The following is a 22,182-nucleotide window of genomic DNA, read 5'->3' as shown; positions in this document are numbered from 1 at the left end:
ATGGAACCTTAAACGACTGAGTCATAACCAATTCCTTCTTATTTCAAAGCCTACCCAATGATTTGGTCCAAAACTCCTTCACAGCTTTGAAAATTTCAGCCATCATATACAAATGGACAAAGGATCTGTCTTCACTTCCTGTCCCAAACTGTCATGTGGGCTCACTATGATTAAAAACGGTTACAGCGATGGACAGCCAACATTTTAACAAAGGGCTCCCACAAAATGACGCCGCACCTGTCAGCAACCCTGCCTCTGAGCATGGTCATGCGCACATCAGAGGAATGAATTCATTGGTTTTCCCATTCAAACAAAATTACCTTCTCATAAAAAATAACCCGAACCACTTGGCAAACAAACTTAAGTGTATTTGCTGAAAATATTTAGATTCCGCTCCTTAAGCCCGTCAGTGTGTTGACAGTACTGTGGGGGAGAGGGGGGCGGGTCAGCGTGTGTAATTTGAAGAGTGTGCACATCTGTGTGTGTAGAGCTTTCAGGGGAGCCTTGGTGGGTGGAGATTTCCTCCCCCACGAATTTTTCAAAAACATCAGCAGTTTGGTGCTATTCCATTCTACCCAGGTGCTTGTCCCACCCTTCACCGTAGTTTCTGAGTGACTCCTGGTCAGGCTTCGAGCGACGTGACTGACATCTGTCACGTGTGTTCCATCTTCTCACTCATCCTCTCTCTCACTGTGTGGGGCAGTGCAGTGTTTTGGGCGGGTTGTTTGGGGCGTTTCCCCTCTCTCCTCAATCTGGTGCATTGCGAAGGCAGAACATCTCCTCCTCAAATGTAGCTATTCAGTGATTCTCTAACTCTTGTACTGGTGACCCCTTTCCCACAGCAAGCCTCTGAATGTGACCCCCCCTTATCAATTAAAAACACTTTTTTTATAGATTTAACACCATTATAAATGCTGTAGGCAAAGTGGGGTTTGGGGTAGAGGCTGACGGCTTGTGACCCCCCTCCATAATAACCTCACGACCCCCTAGGGGTGCCGACTCCAGTGTGAGAACCCTGCTATAGATGCTCCCCAGCAAGACGTCAGCTCTGGCCAGGAAGACTTAGGGTATGTCTACACTGCAAAAAAAAAAAAAAAAAAAAGGTGGGGGGTTGACTCGGGTTAACTGACTCCAGTTAAACCAGCAGTGAAGACACAGCAAGGTGGGTTAGCTGGGTGATTCAGCCCCAGGCTCCTGTCTAGGCTTTAAGTTGAGCTGCTAAGTCACCCTTTCTTCACTGCTACTTTAATGCAAGAACACCCTTATTTTTGCAGTGCTGACACAGCCTTGGTTACATCCAGAAAGAGGCAGCTCCATCTCAGGGAGGGAAAACTCCCTGCACTGCCTTGGTGGCAGACTCCAAACGAGCAGCCCCCGGCAGTGATCCCTTCAGATCCCTTCCCTACCACACCGGAGCACTGGGAGGCTGAATTAGCCCATGTCTGTGCAATGCTCCGAGAGCAGTGGATGGAATGCACTGCACTTCCCTGTTTGCACGGCCTCTGTCCTGTGCCCTTCTCCCTGTTACCTTTGGGCAGTTTGCAGATCCAGTCCAGCTGTGAGTCACACTGCATGGGCATCCACTGCAAGGATGCCAGGTCCAGCACTGCACAGTTACGGATGTCGTCATCATCGTGGTTGCTGCGGTCAAAGTTGTGGTAGAAAAACTGGGAGCCAGGAAAGATGGGCAGAGTTAGAGCCTGCAAACCCGCGGGAACTGGAGTCACCACACTGGGCTGGACAATTAGCCCTTATCATCCGGTCTCCTGGTGCAACGGTTCTGAGTGTTGATCCATCTATAGCACTATGGCATTCTGACTCAGAGTACAGCCTGATGCTTCAGATGTAAGCAAACCCCTCCCATAATGTACCCAGCCAGCTGTGCAGTGCTGTACCCCCACTGTGCCCAGCTAATCCCAGCAGCAGCACAAGAACTGTTTGCCCCATTTCAGCCTCATTCCCTCTGCCCTACACCTTGGGAAGTCATTTGCATCTGTGCAAAAGTGTGTGTGAAAAGTTCCCGGTCAGGACAGTTGTCCTTTCCATCCATTTTGCACACACGGTGCAGGGCACAGAGGAATGGGATCTCAAGCGCTAATATGGGTCAAAAAATTATCCAGCCCTTTTTCTAAGATGTGGCCACAGTAGCTGTCCTATGGCGGAATCAGTCAGCTGGGAGCAGGGACTCCTGTGTGTTTATCTCTTTCAAAGCCCAATGCTCCAGTCACTGTGCTGTAGAAGGCTCAGACATGAAGGATTAGGCCAGTGGTTTTTAACCTGGGATCCACAGATTATGCCAAAGATTTCCAAAGGGGTCCGCACCTCCATTCAACATTTTTTAGGGGTCCACAAAAGATTGAAAACCACTGGATTAGGTAAAAAGAAAGTCAAACCACTATGGTCTCTCCATGATGCCTTTCAGACATTGCACCAGTCCACCTCTGATGGCTATCCAGCCAGCCAGTCAGTCAGGAGGAAGGGAAGAGTCCCAGGGACTTTGCCAAAGAGACAACGGGACAACCCTGAAGCCTTACCAGTATTATCCTCTCTCAATAAAACAGCTTTCAGTGCCCAGGGGGATGTCTGAGTGATCATCCCAAGGAGACATGGACGAGGTGCTGGCCACTTGTGGTTAGTAAAAAGCTCACAGCTCATTTTGCAAGTCGGAGGATCAGATCCTCAGCAGGTGCAAATCGGCAAACCTCATTAACGTCAATAGAGTAACACCTGCTTGCACCAGTTCTGGATCCGTTATATGGTGCCCTGACCAAATTCCAAATGAGTAATTGTCACCTTCTGCCTCCCTAAAATTCCCCCTGCAGACACCGCTTCCTGTCCTGAACTACTGCACAGCACTGCTGAACAGCTACTGCTGTCCACCCCAAAGGTGGCTGCATTCAGCAACAGGTCAGGCGGCTCCTCTCTATCTATCTATGTCAATAGTTTGCAGCCAGTGTGCACAGCACTTTGAGGTCTCTGGATGCCAGTTTGCCACCCCTGCAGAGCACGTGGCAGCCCTGCTTGCCTCTCAGCTCATGGCATGGCCAGCACCTGTTCCTGTGCAAAGCACATCTGCACTCACCCCGAGGCCATCGCTCCATCTCCAGCTCCTCTCTGCTCCAGGATCCCGCCGGTTCAAGCCGATCCAGAACCAGTGCTGCTCATGGATCTCCGGTTCCGATTCGCTGGAAGAAACCACACGGAGCTGGTGAACTGGGGGAAGGGGAAACCCACGTGCTATGGAGCTGGACGGGGGAGCTATTAGGAAGAACACCCAGGGCCAGTTCTAATGCCCCCTGGATGCACAGCAGCGAGAATGGGCAAAACGCAGGGGGTACATCCCACAATGCATCTGCGAACATGATTTTATCCCCTTCTCCAGGAATACCAATGAGAAAATCACCCGCACTTCAGGCACTCATGTGGGCATGCTTTGCCTACAGCGTACACCCTGCCTATGCACCAGCACTGGCAAAACATGCATGTATGCACACATGCACAGCTACACAGACACAGGACATAAAAAATGCCACACAGGACCAGACCAGTGGCCCAGCTAGTCCAAGTACCCTGTCCGAGATGCTTCAGCGGAAGTCACAGGAATCTCCTAGTAGAGAATTATGGAATAACCTGCTCATGGGGAGCGGGGGAGGTCCTCGGGTAGTTATTTAGAGATGCAGTTTCTGATTGGCTTACGCCCTGTAGCAGAAAGCTTTACACTCCTTGGTTTCAATCTTTACTGTGTACCTCTGGGTGTTCTCATTATCCATATAAATGCATGGAGTCCTGCTAAGGTCTTGGCCTCAGAGAGGTATTGTGGCAATGAGTTCCACAAGCCAATCATTCCTTATGTAAAAAAAGCGTTTCCTCATTTTACAGCTTGCTCCCTATGATTTCACGGAGCAGCTCCTTGTTCTGACAAGGAAGGGTAAATAGCTACATGTTTCTCACCTATCTACTTGACAATTTCTATTATTACAGGGATATCCATCATCATGGGCTCTGGGCAACTTCTCGAGCCTATTCAGTATTTCATACATCTGTGTCACGTCCTGGTTGCCTCCCCAAAGTAAACCGTCCTGTCTTTTCCATCTCTTGTACTATGTACATACATTTACACACACTGTATGTACCTGCTCACACTCAGGTAAGCGTATACGCTTTGCCTACAAAACCGCATGTATACACGGACAATCATGCATGTGAGCACACAGACACATACACATGCATCTATGCTTACAAATACATGCATACTCTTGTACACACAGCCACATGGCTGCAAGAGCGTACGTGCACATGCTCCCTTTACAACTGACTCCTCACCCAAAGATCTTGTTCAGGGTGTTGGCCACGAAATGCTCCTCCTCGTAGCTGCCCAGGCTGAGCAGCTGCGCCCCCAGCTCACGGCAGAACAGCTGGGCCAGAATCCAGGTCTTCTTGTCCTGCAGCTTGTCGTAGTTAAACACCTGGCGCGGGGAAGAGGGGCAGACTCACTGCTCTGCTCCATGCCCAGAGCACACCCACAGTTCCCTTCTGCAGCTTCCAAGCCACCGCCCCTCTCGCCAGGGGCATTTTAAGCATGAGGAGATGCTGAGTCCACTCCAGCCTGACCTCTGGTGCACCTGGCTGGGCGGCCGAGGCCTGTCCAGTCACAGTGGATTCTCAGCGGCACAGACCACCCTCTGCAAACCAGGCACCTGCCACTGCACCTCACCCCATGGCCAAGTTTCCCAAAGGTGGGAAAGATCCATGGGCAGTTGGGGCCAGCTCCCCCGGGGGGTCTCCACACTGTGTTTTAAAGAGCCTCAGATGCCTGCAGGTGCCATTCACAGCCCGGTGACACACAGGGCCTGTCCCACAGCACCAGCTGGCCTGTGTAACATGTACCAAGAGCAGCAGAATTTAGCAATGAGTGCAGTGAGCAAGGGACAGGGGTGGAGGCTCTCCAGAGCTCGCAGGACCTCATCTGCCATCCCATATACTTATAGTTAGGAAAGCCTCTCGGCCAGCAGCTCTGCCTCCCAGCCCGCCACATCCAGTCCTGGGGATAACGAACTGGCTTGGACAGGCAACCTGCTTTCCATCCTCCACAATGACAGCAGCAGAGAGAGAGAGAGAGACCCAGAGTGGTGTAATTACCCCCTGCCTCCGGCCCCTCACTGCTATGCAGCTTCCCACACGCTGAGGCCAAGGCCCAAGGAGCCTTCTCCACCACTCCCTGCCCAGGAGCCAGCTACATGGCTGGTGCTTGGGCTCTGGACGCCCATGGACTGGGGGAGTCCAGCACCTCCGGCAGCACTGGCTCCCTGAGGTGTTTGGGGAGAGCAGCCCATAACTCTGTCCCACCCTCTCGCCAGCCCAAAGGGCTGGATGGGCGCGGGGAGGGGGGGGGGGGGGCTCACCTTGGAACTGGGCCAAGCAGCAGGAGATACATTGTCTGCCTCATCCATGCAAGCCTCCAGGAGCTTCTGCCAGGCCTCCACACCCCACCTCCAGGGCAGGGCTGTGGCTTAACGGCATCCTGCCTGGGGAGGGCATGTGTGTGACAGACTCAGACTGGCCAGAGTGCTTCCCTGGGTGCACACTCACTCCCTTCCCTCGCTCTTTACAACCACTTTTCACCTGCCTCGCAAGGGCACCAGTGAGGGCTCTGCAGGTTGCCTGGTTACCCTGCAGTGGCCTCTGTGTCCATGGCTGGCACAGGGTTGCCAGGTGTCCAGTTTTTGACTGAAATGTCCAGTCGCAAGGGGGACCTGGCAATGTCTGGTCAGATGTACTGACCGGACACCAAAAGTCCCGTTACCACAGGCGTGGGGGAGGATGAGGGAAGGTGAAGAGGATCTAGCTACGAGGAAGGGGGAGAGGAGAGAGGAGCAAACAGGGGGTGGGGCCTTGGGGGAAGAGGGAGAACAGGGGCAGGGACTCAGAGGGGGAAGAGACAGACCTGGGGGCAGGGAGGGTGTTCTGGTTGGACCCGGGTCTCACAGCTGTGCTATTGTGTCCACACCGCACTACACAGAGTTTCTGACTCAGAGCTGCAGCCTGAGCTGCATCCACACTGCAAAATGATGGGGCTTTCATCTGAGCCTCAGAGGGGCTTGGACTCAAACCCGAACCAGGACCTGGATTTAGTGTGCAGGGTGGACAAACCCAGAGAACCCTGCTGTCTTCCTTGGGACACGCTTGCTTCTTACCTTATAGCAGTGTCGGAGCTTGGGGTCCGAGCTCCATCCCTGGGGGCATGAGCCAGTGAGGCTGGGCGTCGGGTATGGGGCTGGTAACTCGGGGTTCACTGGGGTGCCCAGGTTCTGCCTGCAGATGTATTTGGCCTTGAACGTGCTGCAGTTCTTCACTTCCCATAGCCCCATGGAGCTCCCCGTGGCCAGGGCGACGCAGCCACCCTTGTTGTAACCTGGAACGCTCATGGAAAGGGGGCAGAGAGGGGGACAAGGTTTGAGCCTAGATAGCTGACAGTGGAACCCAGCCACCTACCCTGGCGTAACAGGCCCCTGCCTAGGGACATCGTTGCTGACCCATCCCCCTACCACCAGGTGGGCACCAAGCAGACAGCATGAATACAGACCCCACTGCTGCCCTGGGGCATCCAGGGGACCAGGAGCAGGGGAGGCAGGGCTGGCAGTGCCACCCTCGGGGGGGTGGAATGGGTGGGGAATGGAGAAGTTATGCTACGGGGATGCGGGGCGACGGGGCTAAAACAGCACAGGGACAAGTGGGACCGATCCCCTCCCCATCAGGGCCCCAGGGCCCATAGGAAGGAGAAATGGATGAGAGCCACCAGGTGCACCCCCTACAGGATGCGCCCCAGTGTCCCCTGCTGACTGGTTCCCGTGCTGGGGCTGCTGTGGGAGATCGACCCACAGCCCAAGAGATTGGACGGTGGTGGTGTTTTCTTTTGCCTGGTTCCCTTCCACGGTTCTTCGTTATCCCCCCTTGTGCTTCTCCAGATGGTTCCCCTCCCTGCTTGGGGTCTACTCCTTCACACCCAGGAAGATAGGGAGGTAGAGAGAGCTGCTGTCATTAGCTGGCTACTGCTCCTTCTGCCATCGGCATCTGGCCCTGAGCTTCTTGCCACAGCTCTGTTTTCCTGGAGAATGCTCAGGGAACAGAAGCTACCATGCGTCTCGCTGTGGAGAACGATGGGAAATTGGGGAAGGGAGCAAACACCCCCACCCCAGCTGGCTTCTTTGCCATTACCGGGCTGGTCGCGGTTCCAGTGGGTGTACATGACTTCATCGCCGCTCAGCCAGCGGAAAGCACCCGTCTCGTTGATGTCCTGCAGCGCCGTCCAGAAATACTCACTGTCCCAGCCATAGATGAGGCTGCTGACGTACGCCTGCTCAAACCTGACACGGGAGAGCAGTGGGATGCCCTGCGGTTAATCTTCCTCCTCTGTGGCTCTGGCCCCGAGACATGGGTCTGTTCCTGCCCCCAGCCCTAGTGCTTTGACTCAAGCTGTAGAAACTCAGGCTTTTAGCTCTGGAGATCCCCAGTTCAATCCCCAGTGGCTGTCACACAAGGAGTACAGTCTCAGACACTTCCTGCTGTGTGACCCGCTAATTAACTCTGCCTCCTGTTACTCCTTGGCGGAATTCTGCACCTAAAAATTCTGCGCTCAATATTTTAAAATTCTGCAAAATTCTTCATATTTTATTTGTCAAAATAATACCCTATAATCACACCAGTTTCAATTATTTTTGGTCATTTCTTTCAAAATACCTGTCAGCAAGTATGTCTGTAACAATACAGACAACAAAAAAGATTCAGGAAATGTTTTTTGACAAATAGATTCCTTACTAGGCATATTAATACAGAACTCTCAGTAATAATTCATTTAAACTACAATACAGAACAGTATGTCCCAGACTCAGAAGCAGTGCAAAGGCTTGGGGGAGTCAGGGTAATGGAGGAGCTGAGGGAGAGGGAAGTAAATTGCTGGGAAGGAGGCTGGGTGTGAACTTGGAAGGTTGTTGGGTATGGGTGGGAAAAGTATAAAACAGGTTTTTTTGGGGGGTGGGAAGGGATTGTTAGGGTGCTTCCCCCATGCAGACCCTGGCTGACCCCTAGCCTCTCCCATTCAGTCAGGCACATCTGCCCCTGTCCCCATGTGTCTCTGTGCCCTCACCCAGCCATTCCCCTGTCCCTATGTCTCCCTGTCCCCCTTCCCCATCCCCATGTGTCTCTGTGCCTCCACTCAGCCACTCCCATGTGTCTCTGTACCTCCTGTGCCCTGTGCTTCCATTCCCATTCAGCCCCTGCCCCAGTCTGTCCTCCTCCACTAGCCCTTATGAGCCCATCTGACCCCCCCCCCCACTCCCACAGCACGCCATGCTGTCTGTCCCCCATAGCCCCTGTCTCCTGACCTGGCCTGAGAAGGTCTGAGAAGAAGGCAGCTCTCCCTCTTCCCTTGCTGGCTGCAAGCTGCAGCTTTGCTCTATTGCCACAGCGCTCTCTGCTGGCCAAAAGGCAGAACTGCAGAAGTTATTTTCTGCTGTGAGCTGCTGCGCTCGTGCCACAGCGCCCTCTCGTGGGCAAAAGGTGGAACTGCATCAACATGTCTGCAGAAGCTTTTTTTGTTCAAAAAATTAATTATGCACACAAGCAGTAGCACAGAATTCCCGTAGGAGTATCCTGTGGGAAGTACCATTATCCCCATTACATAGATGGGGGAAAATGGGACATGACTTGCTTCAAGGCTGCAGAGCCAGCCACTCAGTGGCAGAGCTGGAAATAGAAACCAGGGGTCCTCCCTCCCCTTCCCTTCTTCAGACCACAGGCCACCTCTGTTAATGCAGTATTCAGCACCGAGCCGGCGGGGATGGGACTCCAGTGACCTCAGCTAGGGTTATGGGCATGTCCCGGAGGGAATGGAAGCTGAACACCCATGACAGCAGAGCTAATCCCCAGAGCACACCCACCTGTTGGTGATGGTGACAAGGGTGGCCCCATAGTCAATGCACATCTTCCGTGCATCACTGTAGGTCACACGGTCTTCTCCTAGCCAATAGCAGGAGGGGCTGTGCCATTTCCAGCCCTGGGGCAAGAGAAGACAATGATGGTAAGACATCTTGCAGACTTTAGTACCATCTGAGCAGATGTGCTTTCCAAGTGCCCTTTACCCACAATGCATAACTGTCCAGTGGAACTCGCTGCTACAAGATGTTACTGAGGGCAGGAGCCTAGCAGGATTCAGAAAAGGGATCAAACATGTGCATGAATAAGAAGAACCTCTGCAGTTCCACTAGTTAGGATAAAACAATCTGCTGGGGATATAAACCCTCCTGCTTCAGGCCATAAGAAACCACTGATGGCCTGGGGTCAGAAAGAGCTTCTGCCACAGACATGTTATTGATCAAGAGTCCACTAGGGGGTTCCTTGCATCCTCCTCTGAAAGCAGCTGATGCTGGCCACAGTTAGAGACAGGAGACTGGCCTAAGATAGACCTTGGGTTTCAGCCAGCCTGGCAATCGCTATGCAAACTAGAATTATTTAGGACAACAGTGTTGTGTCTCATCCAAAACACAGTGGCAAAGAGCCCCCTGCAACTCCTGGGGTACTGGGCTCAGCACGGCTTCAGAGGGAAAAGCGCCATGACCTGACTCACCACCACCACTTCCTGAAACACCCTGTTTTTTCTTGGGAGGTCTCCCATCCACAGGCTAACCCGGCTTGACCCTGTTTATCTGGTGAGGTCTAACAAGATTGCAGCCCGAGAGGACAGGGCTGCAGAAAAAAACATTGAGGCAGCTTCAAAGTAACAGAAAAATTTGTGTTGCTAACATCCCGGCCCCGATGGGAGGTACAGGGAGGGGAATACAATCCCCTCCTTATGTGGGAAAGCCAAGCAAATAGCAAGTCCCACCGCAGTCCGCTTTAATAGCCCTGGTTTGCTGATGCTGGAGCCTCTCTGGAGTTGGGGACACAATAGGGTCTATTCTCTGCCAGGCAGGAGGGACTGTGCAGAGAGCTCCAGAAATGCTTGGCAAAGGCAGCAGCAGCCCCGGCTGCATGGGGTGGGAGGAAGGGGGCTTGATCACTGCAGAGAAGAGTGAAAGGAAACACTCAGAACAAAGGAAAGAGCCGGGAGAGGATTTTCCTTGCCCAGCCTGAGGCCAGGGCGGGGGAGAAGGAAGGAGGGGCTCAGCTGGAGAAATTGGCCTTGCTCAGGCCTGGGCCACATTGCCACTTTCCCGCACCCTAGGGAAGCTGACAAATCATGTGTGGTGTGAGCAAAACAGGCTGAGCAGCTTATCCACGCTGTGGGGCCCACATCCCCCTCCCTATCGCCCCCCTAAGTCCCAGCACTCCCAGCCAGTGAGCAAAAGACCATCGTCTCCACCTTTGTGAGCTGCGCACACTGCCACAACCCACCTCCCACCAACTCCAGCACCAGCAGCTGGCCCCACGGCTACAGCTAAAGTAGCAGGTCCCGTACGGGGGAGCAAAGAGCCATCTCTATAGCCACAGGGCCCGGCCACGGCGGGATACAGAGTCTCACACTAGCTTTGTGTATTACAAAAGTGCTAGGCAAACCCAGCTAATCAATCCTCACAACCAGAAGCGCAGCAATGTCCAATATGCCAAGGAGTGATGTCAACAGGCTAGAGAGCATGTCCCCTTATCCCTACCTATCCCCACAACCCCCATGCAAGGTAGGGAAGAATTATCATCCACATTTTGCAAATGGGGAAACTGAGGCAAAGACCAAGAGGGATGGCCCTTCCTAAGGCTCACCGAGCACATTAGTGTCAGGTCCAGCATGTGAACTCCCAAGTTCCTGGCTCTGATTGCTTTACTCAGAGCGCTCGCCTGAAAGCGCTTGGAAACCTTTGCGTCAAGTACCACCTGTTCTGAGCATTCTCCTGCTGGAATGCAGCATGTGACAGGGGCAATGGCCTCATGCTAACCCCACCTCTCTTTTCTTGGTGGACTTTTAGCCACAGCCTGAGGCAGAGGCAAAACCTGGGGCAAAAAGTCCCCCCCCCCGGCAACCAGATAGTTATCCAGCCACATATGCAGAAGATTCTATTTCCACAGTGCCAGTGGCGTGCCAGGTGCCTTCCCACAAGGTATGCAGAGGGCACAGGCACCAAACTTTATTTTTCCCGGTGGGTGCTCCACCCTGCTCCTCCCCAAGGCCCCACCCCCACTTCAATCCTTCCCCGAGGCCTTGCCTCTTCTCCGCCCCCCACCAAACCGCCCACCGCTCGCTGCTCTGCCCTGAGCACCACCCGCCAGCCAGCTGATTGGCGTCCCCGCTGAACAGCTGTGGCTGGTGGGTGCTGAGCACCCCCTATTTTTTTTTCTGTGGGTGCCTGAGCCCCGGAGCACCCATGGAGTCGGCACCTATGGCAGAGCAGATCCTGCCCCAGACAGCCAACAGACCGAAGAGACAACATGCAAAGGAGGACCAGGTGAGGGACAGCCTCAGAAGGCAGCAGCACAAGCTACAGAATGAAGCCCTGATTGCCAAGAAACATCATGATTATTTCTCGAGGACCCTAGAGCATGCTCGGGGTCCCTGGCAGGCAAACAGGAAGAGTGTGATCCCTGCCCAACAGCCCACAATTAAGAGAGAAGACAGAAAGAGGGAAGAGCAGCAATGGGGGAGGGAGGAGGGGGCTGGGAGCGCCAGAGTTACACAGAGAGGGGGGTTGGTGCCTCCTCGTGCATGGCTTCTGATCAGACAACACCGGTGTTGATTATTATTGGTTTACTCCAATTCAGTTGATTTTGTTTGTAAGGAGCAGAGCTGCAGTGAAGATAGTTCCTTTCAGCCAAGGACCTCCTGGCAAAGGTGGGTCGGGATCGTCAGCCTCAGCTCACCAGTGGGGTACCTGAAGCACAGGGGAGGCAGGAGTACAAACAGAACCCAGGAATCCTGGCTCCCAACCCTCACCAAGGAGCACTGCTCGCTAGGGACTCCTGCACCCACCTCTCACTTCCAGCGTGCAGAGTGTGAGACTGAGCCCTATTGTCCCCTCACTTCAATTTGATACCAATGTATCTCCATTAGCGGTCGTGGAGTGACCACTGATTTACCCTGGTGTAAGCAATAGGAGACTCCGGCTCTGAGACCAGGAATTGAACTCACATTTCCCCAGTGGGTTCCAACCCCAGGCTGGCCTACAGTTGTGGGTTACAAACTATTACAGCCTTACAGATCCACCTACATGGAAATCAGCAAGACAGAAGTGGGAGATGGGGGCAGTTCCCTGCCCCTCCCCAACGTCAAGAGAAATAGCATTTAAACGAAGGCTGGGGGAAGGGAGAATGGTACCCTCTGGAGTGGCAGACACCCTCAGGCGTCCCACAACGTGGGTCACCCTCAGAACCTTCCCCCTAGCCCTGGGGACATTCCAGGGGAATTGCAAGCTGCATTCCTCCAACACTGGCTCTCAAAGGGCTCTGGGACACAGCGGGTTAATACACCAGCCTCTCTCACCCATGAAGACCTGGGTTCAATTATTGCTGAGAAGAAGCTTGGCTGCCCCAGTCCAATCCCTCGTCCACATCTGTCTGCATTACAAAACCACCGCACAGTTTGGCATGGAGAGCAGGCTCTTCTCAGAAGAGGCCCCAGCCGGGAACAATGAAAATTCTTCACAGCAGCATTCAGAGGAGACCTAGGACTGGGGGCTAAGCCAGGGGTGCTGCAGCTCAGGAGCGATGGGTGCTGGAGGAGCCCAGCACTGGCATGGCAGGGTGGGCTGCAGGTGAGGGAAAAGTTGTGTTTAGTCACCAGGAGCTGGCAACACCACCTGCCTGCAGCCCAGATGCTCTGAGCTCCCCCCTGATGATCCTGCCCTGCACTACTGTGCACCCTTCTCGGCTGGACGATCAACTGTGATCCTTCGGCCCCCACACCCTGTCCCACTCCTCTTGGTCACCCCCTCCAGCACCACTCTCCATCCACTAGTGCTTCCGGTCCCCCCCTTTCCATGTGCTTGCATCCTCCCTCCCAGAACCCACGTCCCAAGTCCCCTTCTCACCTGCTCCATCCCCCTTCTAACCCAGCCCAATACCTCTCTCTGCTGCCCACCACCCAGCTCACATGGTACCCAAGTGCCTGACTTGCTTGTGGATTTTACACCAATCAATTAGCTGATGGTGGTAGGGGTGGGGGTGAGTATGGATGATGGGGAGGGGGAAGGGAAAAACAAAAGCAGCTCGTTGGCCAACCTGGCAGTGCGGCCTGGGAGAAACATGTCCAAAAGCTTGAGCAGATGGTGTTTCCACTTGCCAAAAACACCACCATGTTTTCTATATAGGACAAAGCAGTGCGGCTGCTGGCTCCTCCGCAGAAGTCAATGGGCTGGGTACAGGATCCTACAGACCAACCCCAAGGAGCTAGGGCAGGGCAGGCTGGGTCTGGTTTAGAAGGAATTTGGGAGAAGGAAGGAGGGTTCTGGGGTGGGCATATTGGGCTGAGAGGCAGATGCCTGGGTCCCACCATCAGCCCTGTCACCCAGTGAGCAAGCCAGTGCTTTCTGCCTCTGTGACGCAGGGACAGAGATACAGGGTCCTGCTCACAATGCATGACTGCCAGGGAAGTGCACTCCTGGGGCAAGCCATGCAGAAGGGCATCGGGTGGGGGGGCTGGGAGGGGGAGCCATCAGGGCAGAAGCATGGGAGATACTGAGGGGAGGGGGAGACTGTAAGGACAGCACGGGGGGGGGGGGCTGCGAGGACAGATGCATGGGGGGTACTAGGGAACCCTGAGTGAGTGGATGAAGTCTGCAGTGTCCTCAATGCCACTGAGGCAAATCCCCCTCAACACCACACTGATGGCAAGACAGCCTCTGAGACACCTCGATGGAAATCCCAGAGCCCTTGTTCTCCCTCCCCCCTTCCTTCCACGTCCCTGCTCCCTGCCACCATAGGTGTCGTTTGACTTCTGTATTTGGGAGGGTGGCTCCAGTCAGGTCAACGCATGGGTGGGGGTGGACAAATTCCGTGCCTGCCCACAGGGGTGCCATTTCAGATGGAGGGTGCGGGGGAGTGCAATCTTAATCATGGTTCCAGGGGCTATGTGGCAACTGAAAAATCTAGTGGTTTTGCAGGTAATAATTTAGAAATATCCAACAGGAGCATTGTATCTAATTCCTATTTTAAGAAAAAAAAAAAATATTAGACCCCATTCAGCTCTAATACTAACACGGTCTGACATCTTGTGGCAAGTCATGTATGGGATACTGGTTAGGTTTAAAATTGTAATGTATATTCTTATGGAGATACTCTTACCAAAGCCAGAAGGGACCATTGTGATCACCTAGTCTGACCTCCTGCACACAGCAGGCCATCGAATCTTACCCACCCCCTCCATTAACAGACCCCTAACCTCTGGCTGAGTTACTGAAGTCCTCAAATCAGGGCTTAAAGACCGAGTTACAGAGAATTCTCCATTTACACTAATTTAAACTTGTCAGTGACCTGTGCTCCATGCTGCAGGTGGTGAAAAACCCACATGGTCACTGCCAACCTGACCCAGGGAAGAATTCTTTCCTGACCCCAAATATGATGATCAGATAGACCTGAGCATGTGGGCAAGATCCACCAGGCAGATACCTGGGAAAGAATTCTTGGTAGGAACTCAGACCCCTCCCCATCTAGTGTCCTGTCTCCAGCTGTTGGGGATTTTTGCTACGGGCAGACGCCGATGGGCCACATGCCATTGTAGGCAGTCCTGTCATACCATCCCCTCCATAAACTTATCAAGCTCAGTCTTGAAGCCAGTTAGGTTTTTTGACCCCACTGCTTCCCTTGGCAGGCTGCTCCAGAACTTCACTCCTCTGATAGTTAGAAACCTTTGCCTAATTTCAAGCCTAAACTTGTTGGTGGCCAGTTTATATGTATTTGTTCTGGGGTCCACACTGATGCTTAACTTAAATAGCTCCTCTCCCTCCCTGGTATTTATCCCTCTGATGTATTTATACAGAGTAATCAGATCTCCCCTCGGCCTTCTACTGGTTAGAGTAAACAAGCCAAGCTCTGGGCGTCTCTTCTCATAAGGTAGGTTTTCCATTCCTCAGATCATCCTAGTAACCCTTTTCTGCATCTGTGCCAGTTTTATTTTTCTTAAACACGGGAGTCCAGAATTGCACATAATACTCCAGAGGAGGTCTCACCAGTGCCTTGTATAATGGTACTAACACTTCCCTGTCTCTACTGGAAATACCTCACCTGATACATCCTAGGACTGCATTAGTCTTTTCACAGCCGCATCACATTGGTGGCTCAGTCATCCTGTGATCAACCAATACTCCCAATTCTTTCTCCTCCACTGTCACTTACAACTGATAAGTCCCCAGCTTATAGTAAAAACTCTTGTTGTTAGTCCCTAAATGCATGACCTTGCACTTCGCACTATTAAATATCATCCCATTTCTATTACTCCAGTTTATAAGGTCATCCACATCTTCTTGTACAGTATTCTGGTCTTCCTTGGTATTGGCAATACCTCCCAACTTTGTGTCATCTGCAAATGTTATGAGCACACTCCCATGTTGTGTGCCAAGATCAGTAATAAAAATGTTAAATAAGGTTGGTACCAAGAGAGATCCCCGAGAAACTCCACTAGTAACTTCCCTCTAGCCTGACAGTTCACCTTTCAGTATGACCTGTTGTAGTCTTCCCTTTAACCAGGTCCTTTTCCACCATTCAGTTCTCATATTAATCTCCATCTTCTCCAATGTAGCTAGTAATTTCTCATGTGGAACTGTATCAAATGCCTGACATCCAGGCAGATCAGATCTACTGCACTTCCGTTGTCTAAAAAAAAATCAGTTCTCTTCTCAAAGAAAGGTATTAGTAACAAGGAGTAATGGTCTCAAGTTGCAGTGGGGGAGATTTAGGTTGGATATTAGGAAAAACTTTTTCACTAAGAGGGTGGTGAAACACTGGAATGCGTTACCTAGGGAGGTGGTGGAATCTCCTTCCTTAGAAGTTTTTAAGGTCAGGCTTGACAAAGCCCTGGCTGGGATGATTTAATTGGGGATTGGTCCTGCTTTGACCTCCTGAGATCACTTCCAACCCTGATATTCTATTCTATGATTCTTTACCGCCTCTTGAATCCAACAATTGAAACAACTGTAGAAAAATCTACAATTACTTTCTATCATTTAGGCTACTTACTTTTTGCAGTTCACCAAGCTTGGAACAGATCATTGAACTTTAGGAAACATCCTACCAGCCCTTTCTTATCTTAATCCCCTGTTAATCACTCTGTTTATAAACAAAATTCTGACTCCCTGCTTCAGGGGCACAGACTGGGAGCAGGCTCCTGTCTCCTCTGGGAAAACTCCTCACATTGCACACACAGGTTGCCTGTCTGAGGCTTGAAGTTCAGGGGCAACGCCATCCCATGCCCCCTCCTCCCCAATTCCGCCTATGCCCGCCACATCCAGAGAAGGCCGCCCCTGGCCCTCAGCTCTGCCAGAGCACGGGATGCTTCATGAGGTGAATCAACAGACTGATGGAGGGAACGAGTGGAATTTGATGGCTGGATCCCCAGAGACCTGCCGGCTGGGCATGATTTCAGCTGGCTTCCAAGTTACTCACACGCAGCCTTCGCTCACTGTGAGCTCCCATTTGGTATTTCTCTGGTAACCAGCTGTGCTTTTGTCCTCTGAGTCAGGCTGTAGCAGCGCTGGCTTTAAGTACCCAGACAGCAACCAAACACGGAAAGGCGCTCTTCCTTCCCTCGCTGTGGGCAGCGAGTGTGCATGGCAGTGTGTGTGTGTGTGTGTGTGTGTGTGTGTGTGTGTGTGTGAAACAGATTTCATAGCTCAGGCTGGAAGGAGGTTACAGAGAGGTACAAGGTAGCAGGCCAGTTATCAGCAGGACATTGATTTCCTTATAGCAGATGACAAAGAACTGGAGGGGCGGGAGGAAGGGAATGGATTTTTCTTCATTATAATCTGCAGTCTCAGGATCTCATTTAATTTCCTGGCAGTTTCATCCCTTAGCAGTCGAGGGACAGCGTGATGGCTGCAAACAGAGGCGTGCTGTACCTCTGCTGATCTCAGAGCGAGGCACCTGTAGGCTGGCTGGGCTGTGACGGGAAAGCTCCATGGTATTACAAGGACTGGCATGGGGATGCACTACGCGGCGTTCGCTGAGTCAGGGCTGAACCCAATGCTTCAGTTTGGCACTAAGGGACCCTGCCCTCAGGGACACCTTTTTTCAGATCAGCTGTAAAACGGAGGTCCTGAGCACAGCTGGTCACTGAAGATCAAATGGCACTTTTCCCCCATAAGGAAGGGATATTAACACTGGTGTTCTCCCCAACCTAGATAATGACATTCTTCTTTGCCAGTTTACCTGGAGGCTGGATTCTTCGCCACTTCTTCTCCTAAGCGGCTGTGTATCATTACTGTGAGATGTTAAAACGGCTGATGAGATCCACCTTAGAGGTGGCTGCAGTCGGGGGTGGGAGAAGAGATCCCCAGAGAAATGTGGTTTGGGTTCCTTTAGGATGAAGGATACTACAGTAATTTCAGATCACCAGAGCCTTACTGGTAATTTGCATAAGGTTTATCTTCTGGGGATTTTCAAGACTTGGGTGAAACTCATGAACCACCACCTCCTGTGACCCACCCTAGCCTCTTCCACCCAAGCATGGCGAAGAACCTTACAAACAGTAATGGAAGGAGCTTCACAGCCTTCGTGGGTATCAGGTGAGTACTGTCCTCATTTTACAGATGGAGAAACTGAGGCAGGGAGTAACTTGGCCATGGCTACACAGCGCGGCCGCAGCAGAGCCAGGAACAGAGCCCAGGGAGACCTTGTGTCTTAAACACAAGCACTGACAAAGAGAGCAGGCAGAGGAAGCTTCTCTGTGGTGCAGGGCAGCATCGGGGTCCCCTGTGGGGACAATGGGTTCTTAGATGGAAAGTCACTCAAGGTAGGCCCTTATGCAAAGAGCCCAGAACACAAAACCAAGAGAGATCAGGTTGGAGTCCCTGCATCAGGCAACAGACAGCAGCACCCCAGTAACAGGGTGAGGAAGCATAGACAAAACAAGGGGTCTGGAAAAAGAAACGTTCAACCTCAGCACGATCCCTTCAGTGCAGGCAGCTCACCTCCGGCCCCTACCCTGAGCTGCCCTGCTCGGTCTGTGGGCAGCGAGGGCTCCCTGCAGCACCACCGGCCAGAGAGCCACCCCTGCAGCACGAGGGACCTGCCGGCCACAGGCAAAATGACCCCACTGCTGAGATGCTTCAGTTTCTGATTCCAGCTGGGTGGACAGCACCAGCACTGCAATGCAATTCCCCCCCCTCCTCCCAACACACACACGCACCACACCCCTTCTGTCTGCTTGCAAGCCAGCAGCCTGACTTGCCAAAGCCTCCAGGGAGGGATGCTCCTCATCTGCTGCCTCCCTAATCCCGCCAGGATCTCAGTGCATCAAGAGGCCAGCTCCTTCCCAAAGGGCAGGCAGCCCAGCTGAGCCATGCTGGAGGGATTAGTGTGTCACTCCTGAGGTCTGGCAGACTCTGGGAGTTCCTGCACTGCCTGCCAAGGCGAGTGGGATGGAGGGGAAAGTGGCGGGAAGAGAGGAGAGCAACCGGAAAGACAGAGGGGAGGCAGCTGCAGCGTAAAGAAGGCCCGAGGCGGCTAATTGCTCTAGAACAAACGCTGCCCTGGCAACTGCTTTTAATCCTCCGTGCAGGGTTTAACTGCTTTTAATCCTCCGTGTCGGTTTCATCAGCCCATTTGCACCCCCTCCCCCTAAGATGCAGCAGCCTCAGCGCACACGGATCAAACATGATTATGGACAAGCAGGATGGAGCCAAAACCTGCAGATGTCATTACCAGATTATGGCTCGTCAAGCCATCCTGAGAAAGGGAACCGCGTACTGCAGCCTCGATTGCCCCCAGCAGCTGCAGGGCTCAGAGCTCGGGCAATGCCACAACTGGAGGGGCTGCTCTGAAAGCCAGCTTTGACCAGTGCTGTAGCATCTTTCCATGCCAGCCAACCAGCTGATCAGGAAGCATGGAACTCAGAGCCCTCACAGGCCACATCTGGTCCACCCCCCTGGCCAGCGCAGGGTTGTTCCCTGCATCTATCTCAAGAGCTCTGTACAATTCAGTGTTAAACATCTCCAGTAGCTTCCACTGCTTCAACAGAGGGCTCAGGACAGCTTGTTAGTCCACCAGGCAGAAGATGCTGGGTGTGATGTTGTCAAGTCCCATACTCTAGCAGGAGCAAATGTCTGCATTGCACGACCCCTTCAAAGCCATATACCAGGACTGGAACGGGAGAGCTCTCATGGGCCAGCGTGAGTCAAGCCCTGTGTGACCAGCTTCTGTCCTTACTGCAAACACTGAACAAATGAGGATTTACACCCATTTACAAACCCTTAAAGGGCCTAGAACTGGATGAGCGGAAGCTAGTGGAAATGCTAAGGGATCTGGTGGATGGCCACAGCCAGCTGGTACAGAGACCCAAGTCAATGAGGTCGGGTCGCAGAACAGCCTGAGTGCTGAAAGAGAGAGGAGGGGTGCAATATAATTATACCTCGCTCTTATAGAGCACTTTTCACCTGTAGATCTCAAAGCCCTTTATAAAGGAGGTCAATAACATTATCCTTATATTACAGGTGGGGAAACTGAGGCATGCCCAAAGTCACCCAGCAGGCCAGTGGCAGAGCCAGGAATAGACCCCTAGTCCCCAAAACCCAGACCAATGCGCTATCCACTACGCAAAACTGCCACCCCATAGGGGCAACGGTGGAGAGGAAAGAAGTACAATGCCCTGGGACAAATGGAGGCACCTTCCAGTTGCCCTGAGTAGCTGCTTTTTCCTGGCTTTCAGATCCTCTTGGGGCTGCCAAGCTGGGCAAGATGCCTCAGTGGAGGAACAGACTTTCTGTGAATGGAGCAGACCAATTTCAGGATGAGGGCAGGGATGCATGTCTTACTGCAACTGGTTTGCCAGTCCCTTTATTTGACAGGGCTAATCAAAGCCTGCCTATGGCCCACACGCCCTAAAATACCAGGGGGGCGCAGCCTCACATTAACCACACTAACAGGGAACAGATGGAAGATGGGATTTATCCAGCTGGACTCAAACCTGCTTCCCCCCTGCTCACGTTAGCTGCTCTCGTGGATGGGAGCAGAGGGTGCTCAGTCTTTCGCAGGAGGCACGGGGCTCCTCCCTATCCAGGATATATTCATGTCACCTTGTACCACCTGGTATTTCGCAGCTCCACCTCCCCCCTGGTAAGACTGACAGCAAACAGCCCCACTAGCCCCCTCTGTGGCAGACATCAACAGCACTGCTGTGTCCCATCAGACCCGGGCCAGCATGCAGCTGGACTGGAGACGCATCTCGGCATTGCACAGCTGGCCTGATGCAAGGGCGGATGCACGTCTGGACACTACGACAGCGAGTACAGCTGGACAGAGAGGGAGAGCACACAGCTGTCATGAGACATCTCCCCACAGGCCTTCAGCACGCTATCCCCGGATCTAGGAGCTTGGAGGAGGGAAAGGTGGGGTTTTCTTTAATTCTTCACTCCTCCTTCTTCAGCTTTAACCTTCTCCTTCAAAGCCCCCTTTTGTAAATCCCATACTTGGCCCCACCCACCAGCCAGGTGACAGTCCCTGGGGCTGGATCTATCAGAGACAAGTCAGGGTTACAGCTCTCCCACACCCCTCCCCTGCCGTCAGACAGGAAGTCAAGCTGTCTGCAGCAAGGCTCCGTGCAAAGCTGAGCCCCACCAGCGGCTGGGCTAAAAGAGCTCAGAAGGCAGCTTGCAGCTGCGCACACCTCACTAGCGAAGTCTGCCTAGAAGTTGCACCTTCAGGCGCTGAGGCAAGCTGCTCGCTCTGGAGGGCTCATGGGCAATGAGCCGAGATGCCATGGCCCCACTGCTGTGCCTACAGATCCTGCAGTGCAGCAGTGGGACGCCTAGGAAGGAAGCTTTGTCTCACCTTGATGACCAAGGGGTTTAGATTTTGTGTCCCAAAGTCATGGGGGTCGAAGGGAGAGGCCCAGTGTTTCACTGACCTTCACCGCCCCATTTGGGTTTCCTAAGTCCCTCCCTGGTCATAAGAAATGGAGACACCATCCCTCCAAAGCATGTACACATCACCATTGGCAAAGGACTGCTCAAATACGCCCCCACAGCCTGGGCCCAAGGGTCCTTTGGGATGACATGGGCAAGCAGGGTGCCTGCTCCATTCTAAGACTACCTGACCTGAAGCAAGCAACAGCTCCTTGGCTTGGTACTTCAAGTACCAAATGGGATTCCTTCCTCTGGCAGCACCGCCCCCCGCTCCCCAGCCAGGGCCAGCATTAGCGGGGCAGCAACAGGGCAGCTGCCTGGGGCTCCACACCATAGGGGTCCCATGAAGCGAATTTACATCCTCTCTACAGAGTCACTGTGAATAAATGTCATGCAACTGTTACAGTAATTCAGTCTCTAAAAGTGGAAATAAGCAACACTGTGGGACTTGGGGGGGAGGAGGCGATGCTAGGGGACTCAGGCTTCAGCCCTGGTCAGTGGGGCTTGGGCTGGTAGAGGCCTACTCCTTAATTTCTGCCTGGACCTCAGTGAAGCTAACGGCAGCCCGGCCCCCAGCCCCCTCACCTTCCTGCAGCCGTGGTCCTCCTCCTCCTCTCCCCGCTGGCTCACCCGGCCGGGCTTCTTACAGATGGAGGGCAGCGTCTGGTTACACGGGCTGTCATTCCACCTCCCCTCCTGGAGAGGATGGCACAGAGCAGGTCAGGCAAAGGGTCGATCACAGCAAATGCAGCTCTCAAAGGAGCAAAGATGGGATATTTTCAGTGGCAAGCTTGGGTAAGTCCCACCGACCCTGTGCTTCCTTCCTACGCTGCTCTACATTACACCTTCATTGTGGATCCCCTCTTCCTTTTATCTGCCCCTGTTACAGGGTCTAATCTTGCAGAGAACCTCTGGTTGGTTCAAATCCAGCTTAGGAGGGCAGTGTGATAGGAGTTTGGTGGCACTTGGTCCGGTTCTCAGTGGATCACTGACCACGCATTACAACCACCACCGGAAACAGCCCCCTTGTCAGCAGCCTCTGCAGGAGAAGGCAAGGAATGGGTCGGTCACAGAGACCACCCTCGTGGTCAGGTTTAGGGGACACTGGAGACACACTGCTGTCTGAGCCACACCCTTACGATGGACACAA

General features: G+C 53.1%; 1 protein-coding gene across 2 annotated transcripts in view; it reads right to left on the bottom strand.

The window, feature by feature from the left end:
- The window catches only part of MRC2 (mannose receptor C-type 2), a 108,905-nt gene that overhangs the window by 23,466 nt on the left and 63,257 nt on the right, over window positions 1-22,182 (bottom strand). For both annotated transcript variants that reach the window (XM_084615842.1, XM_084615841.1), the window contains 7 exons: window positions 21,618-21,728; window positions 8,937-9,052; window positions 7,216-7,364; window positions 6,195-6,412; window positions 4,324-4,466; window positions 3,083-3,185; window positions 1,529-1,667 (listed from right to left, as the gene is read on the bottom strand). In XM_084615842.1, the coding sequence (XP_084471968.1) occupies window positions 1,529-1,667; window positions 3,083-3,185; window positions 4,324-4,466; window positions 6,195-6,412; window positions 7,216-7,364; window positions 8,937-9,052; window positions 21,618-21,728 (979 nt within the window). The remainder of the gene's footprint in view (window positions 1-1,528; window positions 1,668-3,082; window positions 3,186-4,323; window positions 4,467-6,194; window positions 6,413-7,215; window positions 7,365-8,936; window positions 9,053-21,617; window positions 21,729-22,182) is intronic.

Source organism: Lepidochelys olivacea (genome assembly GCF_965140295.1).
Source record: "Lepidochelys olivacea isolate rLepOli2 genome assembly, chromosome: 27".
NCBI classification, from domain to species: domain Eukaryota; kingdom Metazoa; phylum Chordata; order Testudines; family Cheloniidae; genus Lepidochelys; species Lepidochelys olivacea.
Note: the sequence above shows the minus strand (reverse complement) of the source record. Positions and strands in the feature narration are given on the sequence as shown.